Source organism: Lynx canadensis, chromosome A1 (assembly GCF_007474595.2).
Source record: "Lynx canadensis isolate LIC74 chromosome A1, mLynCan4.pri.v2, whole genome shotgun sequence".
NCBI classification, from domain to species: Eukaryota; Metazoa; Chordata; class Mammalia; order Carnivora; family Felidae; genus Lynx; species Lynx canadensis.
Window position 1 is genome coordinate 466,541 of NC_044303.2, and position 23,579 is coordinate 490,119.

The following is a 23,579-nucleotide window of genomic DNA, read 5'->3' on the forward strand; positions in this document are numbered from 1 at the left end:
CATTAGCACCCAAAAAACCAAAATACTTAGGTATAACTCTAACTGAATATGTACAAGATCTATCTATACAAGGAAAACTACAAAACTGATGAACAAAATCAAAGAACAAAATGACTGGAGGGATATTCTAGTTCATGAATAGGAAGACTCAATATTGTCAAAATGTCAGTTCTTCCCAGATTTATCTATAGATGCAATGCAATGCCAATCAGAATCCCAGCAGGTTGTTTTGTGGATATCAACAAATTTATTTTAAAGTTTATAGGGAGAGGCAAAAGACCCAGAATAGCCAACACAAAGGAGAAGAACAAAATCAGAGGACTGATGCTACCTTACTTCAAAATTTAACTATAAGGTCACAGTAATTGAGATATTGTGGTATTAGCAGAAAAATAAAAATAAACAAATGGAACAATGGAACAAAATAGAGAGCCTAGAAATAGACCCACAAAAATATAGTCAACTAATCTTTGACAAAGGAGCAAAGGCAAAACAACTAAGCAAAGATGGTCTTTTCAGTAAATGTTGCAGAAACAAGTGATCATCCACACACACAAAAATGGACCTGGACCCAGACTTTTACACTCTTCAAAAAAATTAACTCAAAATGGATCATAGACCTAAATGTAAAACACAAACTATAAAATTCCTAGAAGATAGCAGAGAAAACCTCAATGACCTTGGGGATGGTAATGACTTTTTAGATATCACACAGAAGACCCATAAAATAAGGGATAAACTGGACTTTATTTAAATGAAAAACTTCCCCTGTGAAAGCCAATGTCAAAAGAATGAGAACACAAGCCACACAGTGGGAGAAAATATTTGCAAAAGACACATCTTATGAAGGACTATTATCCAAAATGTGTGAAGAACTCTTAAAATTCAACAAGAAAACAAACCAGTATACTCCTTTATTAAATGTAAACCAGTGCTTCTAAAATACTTAGGAAAAACAAAACAAATTATCTTCAAAAGAAATTCTAAAGGAATTTGTAAATCTCAGAAGACTCTTAAAAAAGAAAGCTGGTTTATGTGTAAAAAAAAAACTTTTGACAATGAAATTTAATACACTGTATGGAATTAAGGAATACAATGTTTCTTTTTTTCTGGAAAATTTTCAAATCCATTTAGATCTCTTTCCAGGATGTCTGTTTTTTTAAATACCTAAGAGTCCCTACTGGCCCCTAGTTTTTAATAGTAAATTTAAATTATAAATTTTATTTGTTTTGTTTCAGGTACAATATTTAGATCATGGATTCACCGAGAAGATTCCACAATGTCACCTTTACCCTATTTTACTATATCCTGATATACCCCAGTTTTGTATTCCTTGCCAGCTCTATAATACCAAATCTGTGAGTAAATTGTAATTTGTAGGATGATTAATTTTAAATATTGTCTTTTTATTAACAATCCCTTTCAGTTGTAGCAAAAATAATAAAATACTTAGAAATAAGTTTCTTAAGACAGCTAAAGGGCCTTTGTGAAGAAAACTACAAAATCAAACTGAAGGATAAAAAAAAAAAAAATCTGAGAGGAGCGTGGGTGGCTCAGTCAGTTAATCACCAGACTTCAGCTCAGGTCATGATTGTGCAGTTCACAAGTTAGAACCCCACATTGGCCTCTGTGCTGATAGCTCAAAGCCTGGAGCCTGCTTGGGATTCTGTGTCTCCCTCTCTCTCTGCCCCTCCCCCACACACGCTCTGTCTCTGTCTCTGTCTCTCTGTCTCTCTCAAAAATAAACATTTAAAAAAATCTGAATAAGTAAAGAGACCTAATATCTTCATAGATGGGTAAGTGTAAGACTGTTAAAATTTAGTTATTTCTTCCTCAAATAAAATCACAACAGATTTGAAGCTGGAAATCAGATAAAGAAGTGGTGTATTAATTATCTCTTGCTGCATGACAAATTAAGCTAAAACGTAGTAGTCTAAATCAACAATAAACTTTTTTTTCTTTCATATAGTTTCTGTGGTTCAGGGATTAGGATCAGCTTAGCTGAGTGGTTTTGGCTCAGAGCCCCTAGTAAAACTGCATGGATATGTACAGTCATCTGAAGGGTTCACTGGGGTAGAGGATCTGCCTCCAAATCGCTTTCACGTGGCATTGGTGGAAAGTTGAGGCTCCTCAGTGGCTTTTGGCAGGAGGCCCCAATTCTTTGCCACATGAATGTCTTAACATTAAAAACACGACAATCACTGCTCCTTAAGAAATACCTATTTTAGCTAAGTGAAATAAGCCATACAGAGAAAGACAGATACCATATGGTTTCACTCTTATGTGGATCCTGAGAAACTTAACAGGAACCCATGGGGGAGGGGAAGGAAAAAAAAAAAAAAGAGGTTAGAGTGGGAGAGAGCCAAAGCATAAGAGACTGTTAAAAACTGAGAACAAACTGAGGGTTGATGGGGGGTGGGAGGGAGGGGAGGGTGGGTGATGGGTATTGAGGAGGGCACCTTTTGGGATGAGCACTGGGTGTTGTATGGAAACCAATTTGTCAATAAATTTCATAAAAAAAAAAAAAAAAAAAAGAAATACCTATTTTAGGCATTATCCAAGCACCACATTGGTATATTGGTGTTTTAAAAAAATTTTTTGTGATGCTTTGTTTTTAATGTAGGTTTATATTTTTAAAGCCTAAAATGCTTTTTTATTTTTTTTTTTTAATTTTTTTTTCAACGTTTATTTATTTTTGGGACAGAGAGAGACAGAGCATGAACGGGGGAGGGGCAGAGAGAGACGGAGACACAGAATCGGAAACAGGCTCCAGGCTCTGAGCCATCAGCCCAGAGCCTGACGCGGGGCTCGAACTCACGGACCACGAGATCGTGACCTGGCTGAAGTCGGACGCTTAACCGACTGCGCCACCCAGGCGCCCCAAGCCTAAAATGCTTTAAGAGAGAACTGTAGTGAGGGAAGGAAGCTCAGACAAATTATTAGTTTCATATGGCCATGATATTCTCTTGAAACTGCTCGAAACTGGTCGTATAGCTTATACTACTGTCTCCCGTTACCTGTTTATGGCTACTTTTATATAACTTCATTTGCTTTCTGCTCTGTCATATTTTGTGAAACTGTGAAAGAATCTGAGTTTATTAATCCCAAATAGGTTGGGAATGTCTGGCAACCAGATGCAATAGAACTCCTTCAGGAACTGCTTTCGAAGAGAGAGGTGGAAATTCACATTATGGTAATTTATATTCAAGGCATATATTGTTGATTTAAGTTATTGGCCATAATGTGTTGTAGGTAACATAATTTGAGGGATATTTTAATGATGAAAAATGTTCCTATTTGAATATAACTTATTCACTAACATAGAAAAGTTACCACTTTGGTTTCTAGGCTTGTTTTAAATCTAATTTTGAGCAAGTTCCTGAGAACTTTCATAAGCACTAAAGTCAGGAATCTGAAAGATTCTTTATTAACAACCTAATAAGGAGCAGTATCAAAGAATTGGAGATGTTTATAAACATACATAGTAGTTCTCAGGATGTGACCATGTCCGTAGCACTGTGTGAGGTGCAGGTGAGCCCCTGTGCTCAAAGACCTTATGTAGTTGGTGAAACAACTAGATGTAAGATATAAACCTAAAAACTTCACACTACAAAGTGACGTGCCAAGAGCCAAGTGACTGGTAAAAAGAGTAAGTGTAATAGGAACTTAGAGATGGTAAGTGAGGTAGCCCTTAAAAGTTGGGAAAGTTCTCCTGACCAGGGGAATAGAATTCATAAGTAAGCGTAAAGAAACAGAACTGGGCACGGTACAATTAGGAAATAGCATAACTGTTTGGCTAGAATAAAAGAGGTTTTGTGAGGAGAAGTGGTGGTGAATAGGATTTAAGAGAGGTAGAGGTGAATAAGTGGAGCCCATTGGAGGTTTCTGAGCAGTGAGGTAATGAGATTGATCTGCAGCTATGTTTGAGGATTCCAGTAGAACGATACAAACACTGTAAGGAAAGTATTTCTGTATGAAAGGTGACTGACTACAGGATGATAAAGACTGAACAAGAGCCACAGACCTACTTATATAAAACAGTACAGAAGCTTTAATGTTGCTGATGTTAGTACCAAGAGCCCCTCTCCGGTTATTCATAGCCCTTGTGGAAAATCATGGCAGTAAGATAGAGATCAAAATTCTTTGCTGTTTAGCTTAACACAGGAGAACAATTCATAGTGTACCCAAGGCTGCTGAAATTGTCAGAAACCATGAATGTGCATGCCCTACAGCCCTTACTGCCATAACAGACCTTACCCAGACTTGCTCCTGTGACTTTATATACTAAGAAATACTGACTGACTCTAGTCTCAACCTGGAGGTACAGCAATGGACTGAATAGTCAGATGTCTGCCTTCATGGAGTTTCCATTTCAGCAGTGGGAAACAAAATAAAAAACATAAAATACAAGGTATATTAGGTTGTGGTAAGTGCTAGGAAGAAAACAAAGCAGGAAGGGCTGATGGGAAAGCGGGGCAGGGGAGAAGTTAACATTTTAAACACAGTGGTCAAGGGAGGCCACACTGCAAAAAATGAGATAGGAGTAAAGATTCTAAGATGGTGAGAGGACCAACCATGAGATGTCTGGAGAATAGTGCAGAGAGCTCCAAGGCTGGAGCATGCCTGGGGTGTTCGAGGACTGGCAGAGAAGCCACTGGGGCTGGAGCAGAAGGAGCACGATAGAAAAGAATTGGGGGTGGGGGAGAGGTTTGTGAAAGCTTCAGCTGTCAGGCTGACAAAGGCAGCCACTCAAGGGCTTGGGCAAAGGAGTGACATGATCTACCTTTAACGTTCTAGTATTTTCACTCTGCTGCACTGAGAAAAGCTAGAGAGTAGAAAAGATAGAAGCAGGGAGGTCTGCTGGAAAGCAATTATAGAAACTCAGTAGAGACAGGAGTTTGGACTAAGGTGGTACCAAGTATAAATGAAAAATGATCAGCCTATCAGCTACGTACATGTTCAGTACCTAATAATGCTAAGCGGACTTAAGAGTTTAAGCCATTATCCTAACTCCTCCTTCTAGACAGTCATTGATGTCTTCTGATTCTGTCATTTTTGGATTCTTAACAAAACTTCATTTCTTTACCTCTGAACATACCTTTTCTTTCTCCTTCTACTTAGTGTAAATTATTAGTATTATTTAAAGATGATGTAATTTTCTAGTAAATAACTAGCAAACTATCTTACATGTAAATATATTTTACAGAAACTATAATAGTAGAATTACTGTTTTATAACCTGCCAAAATGCCAGGAAGAAAATTTTATGAAATGAGCCACTAGTCAAACTGGTAAAACTGCGATTGTCAGAACTCTAACATCATATTTGCCTGCTATAAACTTTGAATCTTCAAACAGACTTTATTTTATAATAATAATCTTTATTGAAATTAAACAGGAATTACCTGAAAACCCATGGGGGAAATTATCGATTCATCTCTATTTTGATGGAATGTCACTTTCTTATTTTATGGCATACCATAAATACTGTACTTTTGAGCATTCTGAAGAGATATTGAAAGAAGTAAGTGAGCTGTTTTTCTATAAGAACCTAAATTATTGAAAAACTGATTCTGGATAAAATGTCATATTTTGCCTTACACTTTAAGTCTTCAATATGGTTGTGTTTGATATGTTAAGAGAATATAGAGAATTTTTAAATTATCTGTTGAGGAAACAATACACTACGTCATGCTTTATGTCCTAAATGTCCTAAAAAAAGACTTTAATTGCATTAAGATTCATTTAATGTTTCTGTATCTTCAAACCTAGTGAAAAGACCATCCAGTATCTAATGTTGTTTTGTATATATGCTGTTTGAACATATACATACAAATCTTAATAGAATTCGCTGCCAGAAAAGGATTCTCTCCCCAGATAAACTTTTTTTTCCATTTATTTGACATTTTAACATTTTCCCCATTTTGCTTCTGGATTTTAAGCTTAGCTTCAAGAAATAGCTCCTTTCAGTTTTCCAGTGTTTCTGTTTTTTATATTTTAAAAAACATAATTAGCCTGTCATAGATATGTTTTCACATTGCAAGATGCCATAAATACTTAGTGGCAATAGGGAATCCATCATAAATAATAACATTAACATTTTATATAGCAAGATATTTTTTATTTCTAGACTCACAGTTCACTTGTTACATTTTTAAATACTCATTTTCATGACAGGACACAGCCAAATATTGAATGTTCAGTTCAATATAGAAAACTTTTTCTCACACTTAGAAATGTGATATTACTTTCTACATGTAATTCTCACTGCCAGCTTTCTCTTTTGAGCAGGGGGGTGTGTGTGGTGTGTGTATGTGTGCTCATGTGTATTTGTACTCATGTGTTTGTATGAAAGGTGTTCCATCTGTTAAACTGGTTTTATAAAGATTACTAAGTTCCTCCCCTCCCGTTGTACTCTTCAGTGTGAACATTTAAAAGAAGAGGTAAGACCTCCTACTCTTTGCAGTTGGCCCTTGAACAACACAGGTTTGAACTGCGTGGGTCCACTTATGTGTGGACTTTTTTTTACAGTACTGTAAATGTATCTTCTCTTCCTTATGACTTTCTTAACATTTTCTCTAGCTTACTTTATAATAAGAATACAATATATAATACATATAACATATAAAATATGTGTTAATCAGCGGTTTTTTGTTTTTTTTTTTTTTATTGGTAAGCCTTCTGGTCAACAGTTACGTTTTTAGGGAGTAAAAAGTTATATGTGGATTTTCCACTGTGTGTGGTGGGGGGTCGATGCCCCTAACCCTCATGTTGTTCAAGGGTAGCTATAATTACCATTGACGTGTGTTTAACATGATTTTGAAGATTCTTCTTGTTGCACTATGAAGATTACTCAGAACATTAGATTTTTGTATAGTTAACCCAAAATAACTGCATGAATGCCAACAAGGACATGCACCCAGTTTTTGTGGGGACAAAATATGAAAGTGCCTTAAAAATATTATATAGTTGAATTTGGTTTATTAGTTAACAATACTTTATTATTTCAGAAACTAACAGATTATGATAAAAAGTATGAGGATGAAAGATGGGAAATAAGATTTGAGGTAAGTTACAATCCAAACATTTTGGAAACTTGGATACTTCATCAATACAGGGGATCTAATATAAGATCAGGAAGCAATAAGCATTTTCTTTTATAACAGCTTTATTGAGATATAATTTACATGCTATAAAATTCACCATCTTAAAATGTACAATGCAGTGGGTGTTCAGTATATTCAGAGTTGTGCAATCATCACAACTACTTAATTCCACAACATTTCATCATTCCAGAAAGAAACCCCATACCAACAGGAGTCACTTTCCTCTCCCAGTTTCCTGGAGACCAGTAATCTGTTTCTCTGGATTTTCCTATTTTGGACGTTTTATATAAAGAGAATCACATAATATGTAGCCCTTTGTAACACAGTTTCTTTTACTAGAATAACATTTTTAAGCTTCATTCACGTGGCAGTATGTATCCTTATTATTGATGAATAACTTTCCATTACATGGATATACTACATTTTGTTTATCCATTCATCGGTTGATGGACAGTTGGGTTTCCACCTTTTTGCAATTGTGAATAAAGCTGTGAACATTTGCATACAAGTTTTTATGTGGACATCTGTTTTCACTTCTCTTGGATATGGACCTGATTCCTACCAGTGGAATTGCTGAGTCATATAGTGACTTTTTACCATTTTAAGGAACTTTGAGACTGTTTTCCAAAGGGGATGCACCATTTTACTCTTATACTAGGAGTCTCCAGGGTTCCATTTTTTTTTCCATATCCTTATCAACACTTGTTATCTGACTCCCCCCCCCCCCCCCCGCCCTGCCATCCTAGGATAGGTGTGAAGTGGTATTTCATTGTAGTTTTGATTTGCTTTTCTCTGGTGACTGATGATGGTGAGCATCTTTTCATATGCTCTTTTTTTGGCCATTTGTATATTTTCTTTGAAGAAATTTCTGTTCAAATACTCTTCCCAGGATTTGACACCAAAAGCAAAGCCAACAAACACAAAATTAAACAAGTGGGACTATATCAAACCAAGAAGCTCGGCACAGCAAAAGAAACCATCAACAAAATAAAAAGGCAGCCTACAGAATGGGAAGAAGTGTTCGAAAATCAAATATCTGATAAGTCATAATATCCAAAATATATAAAAACTTACACAAATCAATAGTAAATAATAAACAATCTGATTAAAAAGTAGACACAGGAACTAAACAGACATTTTTTCAAAGAAGATGTACAAATAACCAACGGACACATGAAAAGGTGCTCAACATCACTAATCATCAGGGAAATGCAAATCAAAACCACAATGAGGTGTCACCTCACACATGTTAGAATGGCCATCATCAAAAAGACAAAAAAGTGCTGGTGAGGATGTAGAGAAAAAGGAAACCCTTGTGCACCATGGTGGGTATGTACATTGGTACAACCACTATGGAAAATAGTATGAAGGTTCCTCAAAAAAAAAAAATAGAACTGTCATTCTCAATTTCACTTCTAGGCATGTATTCAGAGGAAACAAAAGCACTGTCTTGAAGAAATGTGTGCTGTACCCCATGCCCATTGCAGAATTATTTACAATAGCCACAACCTGGAAACAGCCTAAGTGGCCATCAGCAGATGAATGGATAAAGATGTGGGGTGTGTGGTGTGAGGCTGTATGTTTGTACACACTGGAATAGTATTCTATTTGGCCATAAAAAGGAACTCGTGCCATTTTTGACAACATAGATGGATCTTGAAGGCATTATGTTAAGTGAAATAAGTCAAAAATACGGTATGATCTAATACATGGAATCTAAAAAAAAACTGAACTCAGATACAACAGATTGGTGGTTGCCAGGGGTAAGGGATGAGGAGAGGGGGAAATGCATGAAGGCATCAAAAGATACAAACTTCCAGATGTAAGTCCTGGGGATGTAATGTACAACATGGTGATTATAGTTAACACTGTATTGTATACTTGAAAGTTGCTAAGAGAGTTGATAGTAAATGTTTTTATCAGAAAAAAAAAATTTATAACTATTATGAGGTTATTGGTGTGAACCTTTTGTGGTAGTCATTTCAAAGTATATACATGTATTAAATAATTACATTGTATACCTTGCACTAATACAATGTTATATGTCAATTATATTTCAATAAATCCAGAAGAAAATAGAAAATAAAGGTAAAAAAGAATGAAAAAATCTCCTGCCCATTTTTAGTTGGGTTGTTTTTGTTGAATTGTAAGAGTTCTTTATATTCTGTATATAAGTCCTTTATCAGAAATACGATTGGCAGGTATTTCCTCCCATTTTGTGGGTTGTCTTTTCACTTTCTTAATGGTGTCCTTTAAAGCACCAAAATTTTTTATCTTAACGAAGTCTTTTTTTTTCTTTTGTCACTTGTGCTTTTTGATGCAGGAAGAGTTTTAATGAAAGTTTCATTATTAATAAGTAGAATTTTATTCCTATGATTATAAAAATAGCAAACTTATTGTCAAGTGCTTTGTAACAAATCAGTAAAATTTAGCAGTCATAGTCACTTTTTGCTGAACTCTACTAAGTGGTTCAGATAGATTTTGTTCTGTTTTGCCACCAGTTTGGAAATGTTAAATATTAATAAATTAATCTACAAATTTAAATGTGATTATTTTACTTTTTATGCTAATTACCACATTTAAGAATCTTTTAAAGCTTTCTTTAAAAAAAAAAAAAAAAAAACACCCAGGGGAACCTGGGTGGCTCAGTCAGTTGAGCATCCAACTTCGGAACAGGTCATGATCTCCTGGTTTGTGAGTTCAAGCCCCACATCAGACTCTGTGCTGACAGCTCAGAGCCTGGAGCCTGCTTCAGATTCTGTGTTTCCCTTTCTGTCTACCCCACCCCCGCTCGCATTCTGTCTCTCTCTTGTCTCTCTCTCTCTCAAAAATAAACATTAAAAGAATTTTTTTAAAAACATCCAAATTTTTATAATACCTTTGTGTTTAATAACTGCTGACTGCCAGGATCCTCTTGGGAATCACATAAGTTTTAGTTTTTGGTTATGCTTTTTTAGAGTTTAAAGACAGCACACTTTTTTTTTTTTTTTTGACGATTTTAACTTGAATCTTCCTTTGGCATTTCATATATTATTTTAGTTTTTATTATAAGGTATATACTTATTCTAAAAATAAATACTGTAGAAATGTGAATAGAAAAAAAGTCCCCTTTCTACACATCAGATGCCCCAGTCCCACTAAGCAGTGACAATTACCATTAACTGTTAGCCAGTCTTCCAGAGTTTTGTGTGTATATGTAAATATGTATACATGAAAAAAAAAATTCATCTGAGTTTTTAAACACACACAAAAATTTTTTAACTGGAGGAACAAGAGTGCTGAAAATCTTTACTCACATTTTGGTCCTAAAACAAAATTATTTGTGGTATTCATTATCTAAGAGAGCTTGCTTTCTGCTAATTGAAAATTAATTGGCACTGTAATGAATGTATTGGATTTCTGTAATAGCTATTCTGAAATTTGAATTTGTTTTTGGTGCTTTAGGAATTGCTTTTGTCTGAAACAGAAACTCCTGTTTTACCACCATACTTGCCTTCATCTCTGCCTCCCCCAGAAGAACTCTATGCTGTTCAAGTTAAACATGTGGTCTCACCTAATGAGGTATGTGGTCTAAATGATCGGTTGTTGGTTAAAAATATAACAGGCAGTCTTGATCTTAAACTCGAGGATCAACTCTTCACACTTCTGTCTTCCTGATCTTAAATAATTGAAAATCAGTGACCTCCAGTTTGCCCACTGTGTCATTTCCTCTTCAGACATTTGTTAATAAAGCAAGTTTTCCAGGCAGTTGCTGTGTTTCCAGTATTGTGTTGCTTTAGTCATGTTTATATCAATATTTAGGTTTTTAGGGCAGAACTGTTTCCATCTATGAAATCTTAAACATCTCATTTCCATGGCTTCTTCCCACACTGAACTCTAGCTGCTCTTTACCCTGCTCTGTTTTCCATGCCACTTACCGTCTTCTAACACACAGTGTCCCTTTCTTACTATGACTGTCTGCTTCACCATACTAGAATGTAGCTCCATGAAGACTAGGACTTTTGCCTGATTTGGTCACAGATGTGTTCCCAGAACTAGAATGCTGCCTGTTATATAATGGGCACTCAACATATATTGACTGAATAAATAAGTTCACTAAAGAAAATTCAATTACATGACCTTGCCTAACAAGAACGAAGTGACAAATTAAGTAGCTCAGGCCGTTCCTTCAGCTCTTTTCCATAGTAAGCCGCTTTTCACAGGCGGAAGAATTTGCTATATAGTTCCATCAGAGAAAATAGTATACAGCTGTAGTTGGTTTTTGTAATGATTTCTTTTCCTATTAGTTATTTATTTCTGCATCACAAATTACCCCAAACTTAGCTTGGAACAAAACCCACATGAGAGTCAGAAATCCAGGAGCTACTTAATTAGGTACTGGCTCGGGATCTCTCGCTGACGGGCTGTGGAGATGTTGGTGGTAGAAATGGCACCCAGGACCCACTTCCAAAAAGTCTCTGCTGGGTGTGGTCTGGAGGCTCAGTGCTTTGCCCTGTGGGCCTCCCCGCGGGCTTGCTGGGAACATGGCGCATGCTTCCCTGAGGAGAGTTGCAGGGAGAGCATACGACCAAGACAGGGGCCACGTGTCTTTGATGCTCTGATCTCAGCAGTAACCTATCATCACTCCTGTCACACTCTCTTGTTCACAAAGATCAACTCTGGTCTGATGTGGGAGAGGAACTGTACAAGGGATCATCAAGGCCCTTGTTCAGACTGCCTGCTGCAATAATTTTGTCCGTATAAGTGGATACTAAAAATTACAAAATTCGAAAGTCTTTTCCTTCCCTTCTCCCCACTTAGGTGTATATTTGCCTTGATTCTGTAGAAAGTTGTAATCTGTTTAACCAGCATAGTGACACAGATGACAGTGGAGTTAGCTGGGAATCTGAGTCTGAAAGCCTTAACGAAGCACTGAGGAGGTTCAATAAGAATGTGGAAACATTTCCTCCGCTGACGGATTTTAGAACAGGTATGCTAAATTTTCTGAGTATAATAGGATCCTTAATAAAACCGTTGTTTTGTTTGAATGGACTTTTGAGGCTGGTCTATTTCTAATGTTAACTGATACTTGTACACTTTATAAGCACCATCTCTTTGAGTCCACAAGACACTGTAGATGAAGTGTCGTTCTCATTTTCCAGATGAAGGGAAGCAACTGCCTTGGGGCATTTCCATGTTCCAGAACTCGGTCTGCATTGGAAAATTGACTGCATAAGATGATTTTTCTAAGCCTGAGGTTTTACCATTAGCTCAAATTGTGAAAGTTGTCATTCAGACCTAAATGACATTAATTTTAATTACAAACCACCTAAGTTGGTAATTTTGAAGTAGGATATGGGCACTCAGATTGTGTCCTGTCTTGTCAGGATAGGTCAAATAGTGGTGTATATTTTTCTTCTAATCCATTCCTACCCATCTTTATTGTATATGTGATTCTTTTAAGAAAAAAATGCATCTCATTACTGGTGTTGACAATTTCTGAAAACCAAGAGTGGTATCTATACATTTTTATCACTATGTGATACAGAGATGTATTTTTTCTTAGTATTTTGTGTATCAGAGGATAAGCTAAAGCAAAGGAAAGCATGAGCCTAAAATCTTACCTGATTTTACTCAATGAGATTTTAATTAGTTGTGACTCATGTTTGGCTGATAAACAGCACTCGCTTTCCCTCTGTTCTTCCCCAAAACTGTACATAGCAGTTTAGATGTCTGCTCAACCGTCCCCACACTGTAGGTGTTCCCTGCCCTCCCCATAGAAGGTAGCATTGCCCGCCACCCTCCCCTGCCCCATTTTTCCTCATGCGTACTGCTTCTTTTTCAAAAAGCACTGTGAGTTGGGACTCTCTGTACCTAATTGTGCCATCAGCAATTAGAAGGGCACCTTGTGCAAGTTAGGTGCTCATAAACATTTGTTGAAGGAGTGACAAATAAATTCATAATTTTTTCTTTTTATAAACTCAGATTTATAGCCTGGATGAGATAATTCCTTCCTCATTGTGTTCTTGTCTAAAGGGAAGTCACAGAAACCTACTGTGTGTAATGTGATTATTCATGGAGCTATACATATATTGTGCATTTTCTGTGGGTATTTTATCCTTCAGTAAAAGTTTTTTTTTAATATGCATATGTACAAGTTGATTTGTAGGCAAATGCCTATTAAAAAGTTATTTCGTAGGTTAAAATAACATGACGACTAGGTTGGTTGGGTTGTTGTGTTGTTTTGTTTTTAATTCTATTTTGAGATGAAACTTCAGCCATGTTTTTAAGGCTGGAAATGGTAGAAGTTGGAAGGACTGTTAACAGTGATTCAGTCAATTGCTTATTATGCAGACCGCTCTATTAAAGGAGATTCTTTACTGTTTCATTGATAATCTTCTCTATAAACTCAAGAAATTGTTTACAACTCTTTCATAAAAATCTTTGTACATTAGAGTTGTGTAGTATTTAAATACCATTTGCCCACAACTACACTTTTGTGGAGATTATGTAGAAGAGAATAGGATAACATACAGAATGAGAGGGGTGGAAGTAGAAGAAGACAGGAGCCTGAAGTATGCTCTGTCTACCCTGAAATCTAAAAGTGTACGAAGAAAAGGGAAGTAGATACTATACTAATTTTTCCAGTTTTACTCAAGCGTAGCATTCATTCATTAGATTTTTTACCAAGCAATATGGTACCAGATACTGTATTAGGAATACAAATATAGTTCTGCACATAAGAACTAGTGGGCTTGCTGAGAGGGGCATGAAAACTAAGTTCAGTATGAAAATAACAGCTTGCATTAAAGGTGTGTTCACAGTGCCGTAGGATCACAGAGAAACCAACGATTAGTAGTAGTCAGGGCTTTGTAAAATTGGAGCTGATCTTTGAAAGAGGTTTATCATTAAAGGGGGCATTGAGGAACATTCTAGATATGGGGAACAGCCAGGAGCTAAAGTAGAAGCTCAAGTGATTCTAGTTAGGTAACACTTGAGGATATGTGGTAGGAGATGGTTGGGAGTAGATTGTGAAGAACCCTATATATTGCAGTACTAAGGACTTGATATTGGAGATGTTTATAATGCCGTTGAAGAATTATAAACAAGGGCAATTGAATTTTTTAAATTTAATCCTGGTGGTTTTCTACAGAATGGATTGAAGGAGGACCAAATTGAAAGCAGGAATAGCAGAAAGCATCTTTTGCAGAAGATGATGGCTCAAATGAAAAGACATTTGGGAAGTCTAAGATGCAAGGGCAGTGCAAGGATGGTCTAAGCCATGGGCAGAGGAACTAGGAACTGTGAGAATGGGAGAAGTACCTTTCTTCAGAGTTTAGTGCTTGGGAATTAGGAGAAACAGGTGCATAGACTGTAAGCAGAAACATGCAGGATCCAGTGTTTGACAAACTGTTGAGTGTTTAGTTCTGAATGATGGGTTTATGGTGTTTACGTTTTCTTTGTACTTTTCTGTATTAAAAACAATTTTTTAAAGAAAATACAAAGCAATGTGATTTTTTCCTTTTTTCTGTCTTTCTAGAAATGCCTTGCCTTGCTGAATATGATGATGGCTTATGGTATAGAGCAAAGATTGTGTCTGTTAAAGACTTTAATCCTCTAGCTGTCCTGGTGCAATTTGTTGATTACGGATCAACTGAAAAGCTGACAATAAACAGGTTTTTTTTTTCTTTTAAGTCAACTTAGTTGAATTAGAATTCTTAGAGCTTTTTAAAATAATTATTGGGAAAGTTTTGGTTCTTCTTATAAAAGAAAAACTATTTTAAAGCTATTTATTTATTAGGATTTTTTAAATCTATAAGTCTCTTTATTGTAAAATATAACAAACTTTACCATTTTAGCCATTTTTTTCTTTTTTTTATTTTTCTGTTTCTTTTTTTTTTATTTAATTTTTTATTTTTTAAAATTTACATCCAAATTAGTTAGCATAGAGTGCAACAATGATTTCAGGAGTAGATTCCTTACTGCCCCTTACCCATTTAGCCTATCCCCCTCCCACAACCCCTCCAGTAACCCTCAGTTTGTTCTCCATATTTATGAGTCTCTTCTGTTTTGTCCCCCTCCCCGTTTTTATATTATTTTTATTTCCCTTCCTTATGTTCATCTGTTTTGTCTCTAAAGTCCTCATATGAGTGAAGTTATATGATTTTTGTCTTTCTCTAATTTTACTTAGCATAATACCCTCCAGTTCCATCCACGTAGTTGCAAATGGCAAGATTTCATTGTTTTTGATTGCCGAGTAATACTCCATTGTATGTGTGTGTGTGTGTATATATATACACATACACACCACATTTTCTTTATCCATTCATCCATTGATGGACAGTCGGGCTCTTTCCATACTTTGGCTATTGTTGATAGTGCTGCTATAAACATGGGGGTGCCTGTGTCCCTTTGACACAGCACACCTGTACCCCACGGATAAATGCCTAGTGCAATTGCTGGGTCGTAGGGTAGTTCTATTTTTAGTTTTTTGAAGAACCTCCATACTGTTTTCCAGAGTGGCTGAACCAGCTTGCATTCCCACCAAAAATGCAAAGGCATTTTGGCTTTCTCCGCATCCTTGCCAACATCTGTTGTTGCCTGTGTTGTTAATGTTAGCCATTCTGACAGGTGTAAGATGGTACCATTTTAGCCATTTTTAAGCATACATTTAATTGGTGTTAAGTACATTCAGGATGTTGTGCAGCTAATGCCACTGTCCATTTTCAGGACTTTTTCCTGATCCCACACAGAAATTCTGTACACGTTAAACAATAACATTCCATTCCTTTCCCTTAGCTACTGATCACCTTTATTCTACTTTCTGTCTTCATGAATTTGCCCTATTTTAGGTACCTTATATAAGTACTATCATAGAGTATTTGTCCTTCTGTGTCTGGTTTATTTTACTTAGGATAACATTTCCAGGGCATATTCAATTATAGCATGTATCAGAATTTCATTATTTTTATGGCTAAATAACACTCCTTTGTATATACCACATTTGGTTTATTCATATGTTGATGGACACGTGGGCGATTTCCATCCTTTGGCTATTGTGAATAATGCTGCTTGGACATTAATGTACAAGTAGCTGTTTGAGTCCCTGCTTTATGTTGTTTGGTGTGTATACCTAGAAGTGGAATTGCTGGATCATATAGTAATTTTGTTTAACTTTTTGGGGAACTGCCAAACTTTTCTGCAGTGTCTATACCATTTTACTTTCCTGCCAGCAATGCATAAGGCTTCCAGTTTCTCCACATCCTTGCCGACACCTGTTTTTTTTCTAATTTTTTTTGTTTGTAATATTTGATTGTGGTAAAATACATGTATCATAAAATTTACGATTTTAACCACTTTTAAATGTACAGTTAAGTAATGTTAACTATACTTACATTGCTATGTAGCCAACCTCCAGAAGTCTTTTCATTTTGCAAAACAGAACCTTTGTACCCTTTAAACAGTATTCCCCCTCTTTCGCCCCTCATCCAGTCCCTGGCAGCCACCATTCTACTTCTTTCCCTATGAATTTAACTGCTGTAGGTATCCCATATAAGTAGAATCATGCAGCATTTGTCTTTGTATAACTAGCTTATTTCATTTAGCATAATGTCCTCAAGGTTCATCCATGTGGTAGCATGTATCAGAATTTTCTTCCTTTTTAAGGCTGGATAATATCCCATCATTGTATATATTACCTTTTATTTATCCATTCATCCATTGATGGATATTTTTTTAATATCATTTACTGTCAAGTTGGCTAACATACAGTGTATGCAGTGTGCTCTTGGTTTTGGGGATAGATTCCCATGATTCATCGCTTACATACTAAACCCAGTGCTCATCCCAACAGGTGCCCTCCTCAATGCCCATCACCCATTTCCCCTCTCCCCTGCCGCCCTCATCAACCCTCAGTTTGTTCTTTGTATTTAAGAGTCTCCTATAGTTTGCCTCCCTCGCTCTCTGTTTGTAACTATTTTTTTTCTTCTTCCCTTCCCCCACGGTCTTCTGTTAAGTTTTCCAAGATCCACATATGAGTGAAAACATGATATCTTTCTCTGACTGATGTATTTCACTTAACATAATACCCTCCAGTCCCATCCACGTTGCTGCAAATGGCATGATTTCATTCTTTCTCATTGCCAAGTAGTATTCCATTGTATCTATAAACCACATCTTCTTTATCCATTCATCCATCATTGGACATTTAGGCTCTTTCCATAATTTGGCTATTGTTGAAAGTGCTACTATAAACATTGGGGTACATGTGCCCCTGTGAATCAGCACTCCTGTATCCTTTGGATAAATTCCTAGTAGTGCTATTGCTCTGTTGTAGGGTAATTCTATTTTTAATTTTTTGAGGAACCTCCACACTGTTTTCCAGAGCAGCTGCACCAGTTTGCATTCCCACCAGCAGTGCAAGAGGGTTCCCGTTTCTCCACATCCTTGCCAGCATCTGTTGTTTCCTGAGTTTTTAATTTTAGCCACTCTGACTGGTGTGAGATGGTATCTCAGTGTGATTTTTATTTGTATTTCGCTGATGATGAGTGACGTTGAGCATTTTTTCATGTCTGTTGGCCATCTGGATGTCTTCTTTGGAAAAGTGTCTATTCATGTCTTCTGACCACTTCCTCACTGGATTATTGGTTTTTGGGGTGTTGAGTTTGGTAAGTTCTTTATAGATTTTGGATACTAACCCTTTATCCAGTATGTCTTTTGCAAATATCTTTTCCCATTCCATCGGTTGCCTTTGTTTTGTTGATTTTTCTTTTTTTCAGTGCAGAAGACTTTTATCTCAATGAGGTCCCAATAGTTCATTTTTTCTTTTAATTCCCTTGCCTTTAGAGATGTGTCAAGCAAGAAATTGCCACGGCTGAGGTCAAAGAGATTGTTGCCTGCTTTCTCCTCTAGGGTTTTGATGGTTTCCTGTCTCACATTTAGGTCTTTCATACATTTTGAATTTATTTTTGTGTGTGGTGTAAGAAAGTGGCCCAGGTTCATTTTTCTGCATGTTGTGGTCCAGTTCTCCCAGCACCATTTGCTAAGGAGACTTTTTTCCATTGGATACTCTTTCCTGCTTTGTCAAAGATTAGTTGGGCATACATTTGTGGGTCCAATTCTGGGTTCTCTCTTCTGTTCCATTGGTCTATGTGTCTGTTTTTGTGCCAATACCATTCTGTCTTGATGATTACAGATTTGTAGTAGAGGCTAAAGTCTGGGATTGTGATGCCTCCCACTTTTGTTTTCTTTTCCAACATAACTTTGGCTATTCAGGGTTTTTGTGGTTCCATAAAAAGTTTAGGATTGTTTGTTCTAGCTTTGAGAAGAATGCCTGTGCAATTTTGATTGGGATTGCACTGAATGTGTAGATTGCTTTGGGTAGTATTGACATTTTAACAAATTTGTTCTTCCAATCCATGAGCATGGAATGTTTTTCTATTTCTTTGTGTCTTCTTCAATTTCCTTCATAAGTTTTCTGTAGTTTTCAGCATACAGATCTTTTACATCTTTGGTTAGGTTTATTCCTAGGTATTTTGTGGTTCTTGGTGCAATTGTAAATGGGAACGATTTCTTGATTTCTCTTTCTGTTGCTTTATTATTGGTGTATAGAAATGCAACCAATTTCTGTACACTGATTTTGTATCCTGCACATTCATAGATATTTTGGTTGATTCCACATTTTAGCTATTGTGAATAATACTGATATGAATGTGAATGCATAAATATCTCTTCAAGACCCTGCCTTCAATTCTTTGGGGGTATATACTGAGAAGTGGAATTGCTGGATCACATACTCGTTCTATTTTTAATATTTGGAGGAGCCAGCAAACTGTTTTCCATTTTATACCAGGTGTCCCAGGAGTTCCAGTTTCTCTCTACATCCTCACCAACACTCATTATTTTCTGGGGTTTTGATACTAGCCACCCTAATGGGTGTGAGGTTACATCTCATTGTGGCTTTGATTTGCATTTCCCTGATGATTAGTGATGTTGAGTTCTTTTCATGTGCTTGTTGGCCATTTATGTATCTTCTTTGGAGAAATGTCTACTTTTTAATGTATATTTGCTATCATTCTGTAGGTTGTTTTTTCACTTCGTTGATTATGTCCTTTGCACAGTTTTTAATTTTGTTGTAGTCCAGTTTATTTTTTCTTCTCTTGTTTGTGCTTTTGGTGTCACAGCTAAGAATTCATTGCCAAATCCAATATCCAAACCTTTATACCTATGTTTTAGTTTTGGCTGTTAGAGAATTTTAATCATGACATTCTGAACATTTTAAGAATTTCTTTTGTGACAGACTGCGTCAGATTCCTCTTCACCTTATGCAGTATCCAGCCCGAGCCATAAAGGTTCTCTTGGCAGGGTTTAAACCTCCCTTAAGAGATCCGGGGAAGACCAGAATACCATATTGTCCCAAATGGAGCATGGAAGCACTGTGGGCTATGATAGACTGTCTTCAAGGGAAACAACTTTATGCTTCTTCCATGGTAACTATCTATCTTAATTAAATCTACTTGAAGCTATTTCTAGGGTCCCTATTAATTTTCTAAAGTACTTTCTTTTTTTGTTGTTTGTTTATTTTTGAGACAGAGAGTTTGAGTGGGGGAGGGGCAGAGACAGGGAGACAGAATCAGAAGCAGGTCCAGGCTCTGAGCTGTCAGCACAGAGCCCGACATGGGGCTGGAACTCAAGAACCGAGAGATCATAACCTGAGCTGAAGTCAGAGGCTTAACCGACTGAGCCACCCAGATGCCGCCCCTAAAGTGCTTTCAATCTATGCAACTCTAGATGCAAAAAAATTGCTTTTAAGCATATAAAGCTATAAATATACAAGATTAATTTTAAGGTTTGTTAAAACTATGTTTTAGTTTATATTTAGCAAACTTTTATTATAAAATATCATTGATGTGATCAATCAATAAGATGACAATGATCAAGATGAGTGTCCTGTAGTCAAAGAATTCATAAGTCAATGAAGGAAATCAAACATTTGTAAACCATTAATGAGGTAGAATGAAATACAGTCTATCATATCATAAAAGAAGTATAGGTAACTTGGGGAGGTGGTGTATAAGGATTGATTATTTCCAGGGCACCTGGGTGGCACAAACATCTGACTCTTGATTTCTGCCCATGTCATGATCTCATGGTTAGTGAGTTCAAGCTCCACATGGGGCTCCACACTGTCAGCATGGAGCCTACTTGGGATTCTCTCTCTCTTCTCTTTCTGCCCCTCCCCTGCTCATGGGCCCTCTCAAAATAAATAAATAAACTTTAAAAAAGGATTATTTCCATCTAAAGAGATTAGGATATATATAGTATTTGAACTCCTCCTTAGGCATTCAAATAATAAGTAACAATAATAATAAAAATAATAAAAAAGTAAAAGCAATAATAAGGTAGGTCTGGGAAGTGAATTGAACTGTATCTGAAAAGTAGGAAAGACCAGAATAGGAATTCTGGTCGAAGTCTTGAAAAGGATGGACGTGTACTAGTTTTGAATTTAATGCCGTAGAACTGATCAAAAAGTCCAAATAAACACATACAGCACTCACGTTCCACACCAAGCACACAGAGAGAAACATACAACACACACTGTACTTATAACATGCAAAATAAATGGCAAAGACACACATGCACCACATATCACACATAAAATATACACCAAACATGTACCACACAAAAAACCATGTCATAGAACATACACTTACCAAAAACCTTTTACACAAACTACACATAAACCACAAACTTCCCACACACATCATAAAAAACCACACTCAGAGCACACATATACCACGTACATAAAACACATTACATACCCACTTGAAATACAACAAACAAGAATTACACAAAACACACAAGACACACAAATACCGCATATAGCATGCATACCACACATGCCACACAACCACAAGAATACCATTCACACACACCATGTATTCACTGAGACACCAAACATAACACATGAACAACTCAAAAACACACAACACTTAACACACACACATACACCACCAATAACCTACACCACATATACAGCACTCACACCCCACACATAATACAGAGAAACATACAACACACACTACACATACAGAACACACACAAAAACCAAATCACCCAAACACCATATACTCATTCAATACATACCAACCACACAAATACGTCATTCAACATTCAAACATCACACACCACACCTACATCATACCTACAACACATTTATACTATAAACTGCACACAACCCATTCATCACATATATACCATTCACACTGCACATACACCACACATAAATACCATACACCATATACTTACCCAACATATAACACAAACACCACACCAAAAACACAAGATACCACACATATGCCACACATACCTGTCACACAGTATACATGTACCATGTGCACACACATATCACACAAACATCAAATATACAACACACACCAAACATATAGCACACTGATACACCACAAAAACACCACACACAAATATACAATATGCACTACAGAAAGATCAGTCACACACCACATGGGCACCACATATAACGAACCCAACACTGGAACACCCACACCGCTCACAACAGACACTAGCATAAACCACACACTAAGGCGGGTAGCACACACACAACACACAAAACACATAGGGAATATAAACACATACTGCATACCTGACACTAATACACTATTTACACACCACACATACCAAATATCTGCCACACAAACATATCACACAACAAACACCATGCACACCACTCATACACCACACATACAACTCTTATACTACACACTTATACTACACACACTGCACACACAAGTATATGCCACATACACATACATGTTTGATACACCATGCACATCTCACACATAATGCACACACATTACACACAACGCATACTACACACACACCATGCCCCAGTCAAAACCACTCACACTGCTCATATTACCAGACACACACAACACACATACCACACACAGTCCATACACACAGCACACAAGCATCACATACACCAAACATACAGCACACACAAACTACACATAACCCACATATAACACACAAAAACCACACCAAAATATAGCACACTACAGAAATGTTATTCATACACCACATATACACCACACACACCAACATAACACATAAACCACACAAACACACACTAAAACACCACTCAGCACCACACATAACACACACAAAACGCACAACACATACAGAATACACATAACATACTGCACACACATTACCCACATATCACATACACACTACACGTACAACACACACACCACACCTATATCATGCATATAACACATTTATGGAAAAATGGAAAAAAACAAAGGTTCAAATAAGAAAGTCCAGATCATGTTTAATATAAATATTTTCTTTAAAAAATTTTTTTTAACGTTTTATTTATTTTTGAGACAGGGAGAGACAGAGCATGAACAGGGGAGGGTCAGAGAGAGGGAGACACAGAATCCAAAACAGGCTCCAGGCTCTGAGCTGTCAGCACAGAGCCCGACGCGGGGCTCGAACTCACGGACTGCGAGATCATGACCTGAGCCGAAGTCGGCCACTTAACCGACTGAGCCACCCAGGCACCCCTAAATATTCTTTCTTTAGAGGATTAGCATGTCACAAAGGGGTGTCCCATAGGCAGAATCTAGCCTGAACCTGTTTTATTTAGTGCAGTGTTTAAAATTGGAAAAACTCACCCCCCAAAATTCTGTATTTCTAACTTCTGATTAAATATTATAAATTCCAGGAATCCTAGGTCTCCTGTCCAAACTGGCACTCAGCCAGAGTGGTATAGCAACAACCCCTTTGAATGGAAATACACTCTTTAATTCAGCCTGGTCCTCAACACTATTGTTTCGGCCCAACCTACCCAGGATTTGGGGATTCCTGACGTACTGGCTCTGACAAGAATGAGCTCTTAATGAAACAACTAGAAAGTACATTTTGAAAACCTCTAGAGGTACATATCATGCTTCTGTGTGTGCAAAGTAAATAGCTTATGTATGGTTTCTCTCAGGAAGCCAGTGGAAACACAGAGTTGTAAGTATTTTTACAGATAAATGTATTTATTTACCACCACGAATAACATTCAAAATTTGGTCAGTTTATGCATAAAGGTACATGGGTAGAATATAAATGAATTTTAACAGGGATGGTAGGTTAAAGCCCATTGGCTCAATCTAGGTAAACTTTTGGGAAGACTTAAATTTTAAATAAAGTGTAAGAATGGAAAGAATGGGATTTAATAGGAAACCATCACAAAGACCTCTTTAAAGTATAAATTATTAATAAATTTGGAGAATGCCTTTTCCTTCCAGTGTGATACAGGCAAAATGTAGGAGAGAAAAGCCAGCAAAGACCTTACTGTATTTTCTTGACAACTGTCTTTTAATTTTAGGCTCAGGCACCAGAACAAATAGTGACGTTATATGAAGATGAACAGTATCCAGTTCATATGTCATTAGTAGAAATGGGGCTGGCCGACCGAGACGAATGA

The 23,579-nt window shown here is 36.7% G+C and overlaps 1 protein-coding gene across 1 annotated transcript in view; it reads left to right on the plus strand.

Annotated features, from left to right (window-relative positions):
- The window catches only part of RNF17 (ring finger protein 17), a 119,672-nt gene extending 96,093 nt beyond the window's left edge, over nt 1-23,579 (plus strand). Inside the window, exons 28-36 of the mRNA XM_030307187.1 lie at nt 1,239-1,358; nt 3,113-3,193; nt 5,398-5,523; nt 7,010-7,066; nt 10,550-10,666; nt 11,906-12,074; nt 14,625-14,760; nt 19,383-19,572; nt 23,481-23,579. Of these exons, the coding sequence (XP_030163047.1) occupies nt 1,239-1,358; nt 3,113-3,193; nt 5,398-5,523; nt 7,010-7,066; nt 10,550-10,666; nt 11,906-12,074; nt 14,625-14,760; nt 19,383-19,572; nt 23,481-23,579 (1,095 nt within the window). The remainder of the gene's footprint in view (nt 1-1,238; nt 1,359-3,112; nt 3,194-5,397; nt 5,524-7,009; nt 7,067-10,549; nt 10,667-11,905; nt 12,075-14,624; nt 14,761-19,382; nt 19,573-23,480) is intronic.